Genomic DNA, 6,636 nt, shown 5'->3' on the forward strand with positions numbered 1-6,636 from the left:
CAAAAGATTCCAGATAATTTGGTATCAAAAATCTGATCTGTTTACTTTCAACCAATTCAACCGTGATGAAATTTTTGTTCAATTTTAATATAAAGTATTATATCTTTCAATTTTGTATATAACTACAAAAAAAATATAAAGTATTATATCTTTCAATTTTGTATATAACTACAAAAAAAAAAAAAATGATGAATGAATTTTTCATTCCGAATTCTGAGAGATCAAGATGCTTTCTAAATGCATATTGGAGAGTAGTAAAAATGAAATTTCATTTATCAATAAAAATGAGAGCAAAATAATATTTTGAATAGTTTTGAGAATTATTTTTAGTTCAACTTAACAACACCAAAAATGAAACCAAATCAAAAGCAGCCAATTGATTGCTACATATATATATAAAAAAAAAAAAGAGATGAAATGATTCCCATCTGAAAAAACCATAACAAAGCACCAAAGGCTGATCAAAATTGTAGCAATTTATATAGACAGGCAAATAAACAAACTAAAACAATCCAAAAGAGTGCTGATCTAGAAATGAAACAAAACAAAAATGATGAATAAATATAAGTGTGTAAGAAGAAAGAGAATGAGATAAATAAAAGCCTTAGAGCTTAGTTCATGAAACTGGTGCAGAGGGACCTTCTGTCTTCTTAAGCTTCTTGGCTTGAGGTTCGGCAACTTCTTCATTTTCATGTTCTTCATTGTCATTGATTTGAGCTTCCTCGACTTCCTCTCCACCTTCCTGTTCTTTGTTAATTATTGCATTCAGTGCCACTGGACCAAGAAGGGACACGTGTTTACTAGTGACCTGTCGACCCGCCCTCAGCTTTGGTCCCCAGTGCTTCTCTGGATTAGGAAGGAACCTTGCAACTTTCTTGGTTTGAGCTTTGCTCAGAGATCCACCAGTCCTAGCAAAATTAGCCTGCAAAAACAAATATATATATATATATGAATTCAAGCTTATTCTCTATTTCTCTCCAATATTTGGAAGCCCGTCAGGCAGGTAGAAAGAAAGAAAGTAAGAAAATGCACCGTAATAACTGGATTTTTGGAAAGGATAACTGTTCCTGATTGATCTGATGGTTGAGATTTCACTGGATGTTCCAATACCTACAATGTGAAAAACATTTCATTTTATCAAAAATAAATAATCATCATCACGTTCCTGATCATAACTGTCACTTTACCCAACAGCGCATTATGTCCCAGATGACTTCCATTGGAGCATCTGATTTAAGGCCTAACGGGTTCACATGTGTTCCTGATATACGATATCCAGCATTTATGACTGCAGAACGGAACATAACAGCTGAAGGAGAAATGCATTTTAGAGTTGCACATAGAGTATGCAGACTAATGAACAGTGGAACATCATGCAGTTCCTGCCAAAAAAAAAGATCCCTTAGAAACATAAATGGGAAACAATATTATTTCCTCGAGGACTCACGAAGGGAGGAGAAAATCGACCAAGGACACACCAAAAAGATGCTGAAACCATACCTCGGAAACTGTTGTTAACACAGCAGAGATTCGTTGATAAGCAGGGTATAACTCTTTTCTTGATATCACATCTGCCAACATAGAATTCACCCATTCCTGATCATGGATGGGAGCAGACCATATAGGTCCACCCATGTTGAACTTCTTCCCACAATGGGTGCACTCTTGAGGAACAACAGGACCAAATCCAGGTAGATATCGAACACTAGTATTCTGTTGAAGAAAGAATAATAAAATTGAGAGAGTGTTGTCACAATCTATAAAATAAACTCTAAATATCTACTTATTGAGCAATAATACTGCATATGTGCATTTCAGCTGAGTTATTCTCTCTTGCACAGTTCAGCTTCTTTGTCATTGTTTTCCAATAAAAGATCAATTGAAAGGGATGACAAAATGTGTAACACTGTTTCTTCAAACAAAACTCCTCTCCGAAATTAAATAAAAGTTCAAGAAACTTTTGCAAAGGATATATTGAGTAAATCATAACATAAATTCGCATTGATATCTACCTTAGACAAGGAACTATTGGACCTGTCACCTTGAGTATACAACAGGAAAAGAGAAAAACAAAATGAATGACACCATGACATTGCCAGGTCTAGATCAGATAATCAGTAAATCCAGTGTAAATGTTACAGAGACTGGTATCAAGTTGTACTAACAAACTCATCAATGCCAACCAGGACAATTCACATTATTTGCAAGGAAAATACTGGATGTTCAGATAGTATCTCTTGCATTTACATATTCACAAAATCAATTACATGCTAAAGTGTTGCATTTACATATTCACAAACTCAACTGCATGCTAAAGTGCAACAACATTGACACAAGGGAAGGTGGATACCTTAGAAATCATTCTCCCAATCGGTTGAAGATGAAAAGAATCACATCCAATGCATTGATAGACATATGAGAGCTTAAGGGGTGTGTTCTTCATTGCATTTGCAGAACTGCCAGTTAAAATCTCAATTAGGTCAAACTGGAAAATAAGATATTCACAAGCCAGACAGATAACCTAAAAACAAATTACCAAATAGCTAGAGCTTCAAGTACATTAAGAAGCAAGGGACTTACGTGTAAACTCGAACAAACACCCGAACATAAAAATCCATCATGACAGACAGGACTGGCACAATATACCTCTTATACCGATTTGCATGGCTCTGCATGAAATAAAATAATCCATAAAACACAATCCCCTAGTTCATAAGGTAATCACCATATAACTACAAAAAATGGAGATGGAATTAAGACCACATTTTTAAGATTTAAATATATATATACATATATATATAAATGTTTTTGAAAATTGATGGTTCACTGCATATAAATAGGAAAGGAAAAAAGGCACAATGCATACACAATCTGATTCAAGCAAAATAACACAGGATTATTTAATGCCTATTTATAGAAGTCCTTGTTTTAGCATACAACTCCAATGGTAAACAAATTAGTTGAGACAAAACAGAGGTATGATACACAAAAACGGGTACCTCAATGCAGGCCAGAAGTATCCTCAAAGCCATCTCATGACAATATTTCCCCTTTAATGGATATGCACCATATCTGATAATGCAACAAGAAGATAAGCATTAATCCAGAAGTTTACTAACAAGTCCAGAAACACATTTACTTTTAAGTTTTAAGAAGGGGAAGGGATAATGAAGGCTTACTTGGAATAGCAAACCTCACCACTGTTCCCACAGAGCACAGCCATATCGGTGGCAGTGCACATCAGCATTCCACCATCAACAACTGATTGAACAGCAGAGTCCAGGAACACAGAAGGTGAACCATAAGGATCAAGATCAACCTTAAAGATCAAGAGGCAATTTTTTACTATCTTTTCGGAGCTATAAATAACAATTGAAAGAGCTTCCACTATCAAGACCAAGATTGTAAAACAAAATCAGCAGAAAAACCCTAAACTCGGGCACTAGTATAAACATCTGCATTACCATATCAAACTCCTTTTCGTGAGTGAGCATGTAAACCCTAGCATCAGCCAGATGAGATTCAACTTTTGCAGAAGCTACAGAACCGTTGAGTTTAATATTTCTTCTGCATGCTTCTACGGACACTGCAGAGATAATGCAAAAAGAGTTTTACTCGCTTTGGAACAACTTCATTAAATTATATTGGAATACTGCAACCTATCTAGCACCCATATTTAATGTCTGTGTGCATGACAGACAACCAATAGATCATGCTGGAAACATGAGCCTAAAAATACAACCAGTCTGGAGTTTTATGCAGTTATGAAATAAGTTTACATTTATCATTGTCAAGAGCCACTACTTGTCCAATCCCTTCCACTTCACGTGCGTATCTCAACGCCCTTAATCCAGAAGCAGATAGTGCCTGTTGATGTTAATGTTAAACAAACTTAAGGAGTAACATAAATATGAACTAACTCATCAAATGATGGGACGCGCGTATGTATGATTCGTCTTTTGCATATTCAAAATAAGAAAAGCAAACCTCAAGAATTCTTGCTGGCTTTACTTCTGCACAGAGCTCCCCCCCTGATGGTTGAACTGGTTCTTCTGCTGCGATGTTAGAATGTTTAACTAGAGATTCCCCATCGGCATCTTCATGAACACCGTTGCAATTGTCATCCTGAGCAGCAGATTTGGAAGCATGCTCACTTAATACCTTTTTACCTTTCTTTTCTCTTTTGGACATCATAACTTCATGCTCTTCTTTACGCTTCGAAATGAATGTCCTCAGAACAGCAATAGACATATCTCGATTATTAACCTAGTTGTCATGTTACAGAGTCAGAATCCTCGATCTCCAAACAAAATGCACAGTTTACATGTAAGAATGTATAGACAAGCAAGCAATACACACAGATAAGAAGGCAAGAAAAAAAACAAAATTCACAAATAATTGGATCACTTATCCTAAGGATTTCAAATAGTGTCGCATAGCAGCTGTTTGATTAGTGTTTGTTATTCAAGATGTAAGATGCAAATGGCAAATTAAACATCCAAAATCTATTGCGCAATTGATTTGACGCTACAGGACATCAAATCAACCTAAACTCCAAAAATACATAGATGGGCTCCGATCCTTTATGCCGTGAATAAAAGTTTCCCTAAATTTCTTCATACGCCTCGTATCAAACCACAATATTGACAAAAGAATGACGAGTTGGTAGATTATAAGTAAAATAAAAAAAAAAAACAGCTATGTAGGGTTTCCAGATTGTGTTAACAGTAAGAAAATGAAGAATAGACCTGAGCCTTGTTGTAAAAGACTTCATTTTTGGTGTGCATCAGGATTTCAGCCTCGCCTTCCTTGATAATGGTATAGTCATTGAGATCCGACGAAAGTAAGTCGATGTTAGTCTTCTTTTCTTCCCCTATTTCGCCCATATCTCGTGTGTGTGTGTGTGTGTCTCCGCTCACAAACAATCTGATTGAAGCGTTTTCCTTCCCTCTCAACTAGTAGCGCCGCGAGACAGACTTAATAAATACAATACAGTCTTCCCAACTTAACTTCACCAGTTACGCGACAAAGGAGGGAGGGAGGGAGGAATGAGTAAAAACCCTATCTATCTTATAATAGCATATATATATTTTCAAAGGGATGAATAGCAAATAAATATATGCGCAGCCCTAATAAATAATAAAAATAAAATATATATTTCTTTTTTATCCTTAAACTTAACATTTAGTTTCAATATCGTCCACAAATTTTAACGAAATGACCTTGCAAACTTGTTTATTTGACCTGGTGGAATTTTATAATTTTTTTTGCGCTCGTGGTGTTCTATTTTTTTTTATACGATTTTGCCCTTGTCGCGAAACGCTAAGTCACTTAGCGTTTCGCGAAGTGGATTAGAGGTTTGTATAAATACCCAAATAATTTCATTTCCCTAAATTTTTTTCTCTCTCTTCCTCCAATTCTCTCCTTCACTCACGGTGGCCGGCGACGACGGCGGCCGGCGGCGGCCGGCGGCGACGACATCTCCGTTTCCTCCAATATCCATACAAATCAAACCCGATCAGAGCTCTTCTAACCTAACTAATTCATTTATGTTTATCTATTGCCGATTTCTAACCCTAGATCTATTTTGCATGCAGGTTTCTTATACTAGGGTTTATGTGAGTTCTCCGATTCTAACTATTTGAACGGCGTCGAGGTAGATCTTCATTCTAACAGTTATGTTCTTGTTTACATTTTCTTCATTTCAAAAACTTTTTCATATTTCCTTTATGTCCATCATTTTCACCGTTTTGGTTGATTCTTATTTCTTATATGGTTCATATTGGTTCATGTTTGAGCATTTCGTTAGGTTATTATTTGTTATCTGTTCATATTTGCAGAAAATCTCTGTCTGATAAGAGCGTATGTGTTTCCGTTTCAGATCTGCTTACCGTTTCGCTACGGACTTACCGTTTCGCTACGGACTTACCGTTTCGCTACGGACTTACCGTTTCGCTAAGTATACCTCGCGATTCGCTAAGTATCAAGATTTTTTGTTATTTATAGTTAATCATGAACTTCATTTGACATGGTTATGAAGAGAACATGTGTTAACAAAACAAACCTTCTAATTTTACATTGGAAACATTTAGATTCTTTAGAAAATGCCTTTGAAGAATCTATCATTGACCTCCAGATAAGCAAAGATTGGCTGACTTTGATCTCGTTAGTCGTTAAGCTAAAGAAATAAATTTCAAACAATTTTCTCTTATCTGGAGTTCAACGATCGCTTCTTCAAAGACTTTTTCTGAAGAATCTAAATGTTTCCATGTAAAATTATAGGGTTTGTTTTGCTAACACATGTTCTTTTCAAAACCATGACTTTGTTGTTGATACCTTGTCAAACGAGATAGATTACCTATGAAACCAATAAAAAATTTTGTACTTGACGATTCGCTAAGTACTACGAGCTCCAACTAGGAGAATGGTTTGAATTCGATTTCGTTATTAAAATATAGTAGCGAAAACGTATTCAAACCATCTTCTCTTAGCTGGAGCTCGTTGACCTCTCGTTTCGCTAAGTCCCTCTCGTTTCGCTAAGTGCCTCCCGATTCGCTAAGTGCCTCCCGATTCGCTAAGTGCCTCCCGTTTCGCTAAGTACCTACGTTGTATGTGTTTGTTCTAACATTTTTGATG

At 36.0% G+C, this 6,636-nt stretch overlaps 1 protein-coding gene across 1 annotated transcript; it reads right to left on the reverse strand.

Annotated features, from left to right (window-relative positions):
- Nucleotides 1–420: 420 nt before the first annotated feature.
- On the reverse strand, nucleotides 421–5,048 carry LOC124920660 (probable tRNA (guanine(26)-N(2))-dimethyltransferase 2). Its single transcript, XM_047461199.1, has 12 exons — nucleotides 4,749–5,048; nucleotides 3,988–4,266; nucleotides 3,780–3,867; nucleotides 3,465–3,586; nucleotides 3,180–3,319; nucleotides 3,000–3,072; nucleotides 2,581–2,669; nucleotides 2,351–2,456; nucleotides 1,501–1,713; nucleotides 1,188–1,382; nucleotides 1,033–1,110; nucleotides 421–922 (listed from the first exon to the last, which is right to left on the reverse strand). The coding sequence occupies exons 1-12, from the start codon at nucleotides 4,884–4,886 to the stop codon at nucleotides 617–619; spliced, it is 1,827 nt and encodes a 608-aa protein (XP_047317155.1). The 5' UTR covers nucleotides 4,887–5,048; the 3' UTR covers nucleotides 421–616.
- Nucleotides 5,049–6,636: the final 1,588 nt, after the last annotated feature.

The sequence above is a fragment of the Impatiens glandulifera genome, chromosome 1, assembly GCF_907164915.1.
Source record: "Impatiens glandulifera chromosome 1, dImpGla2.1, whole genome shotgun sequence".
NCBI classification, from domain to species: Eukaryota; Viridiplantae; Streptophyta; class Magnoliopsida; order Ericales; family Balsaminaceae; genus Impatiens; species Impatiens glandulifera.

What these genes read in the sequence shown, in the direction of transcription:
- LOC124920660 (XM_047461199.1), bottom strand. Translation starts at nt 4,886, where the DNA reads ATGGGCGAAATAGGGGAAGAAAAGAAGACTAACATCGACTTACTTTCG. An exon ending in GGCTCTTGACAATGATAAAT is followed by an intron (nt 3,587 to 3,779) that starts GTAAACTTATTT and finishes TTATCTCTGCAG; the next exon opens with TGTCCGTAGAAGCATGCAGA. An exon ending in CCAAAAATCCAGTTATTACG is followed by an intron (nt 923 to 1,032) that starts GTGCATTTTCTT and finishes TTGTTTTTGCAG; the next exon opens with GCTAATTTTGCTAGGACTGG.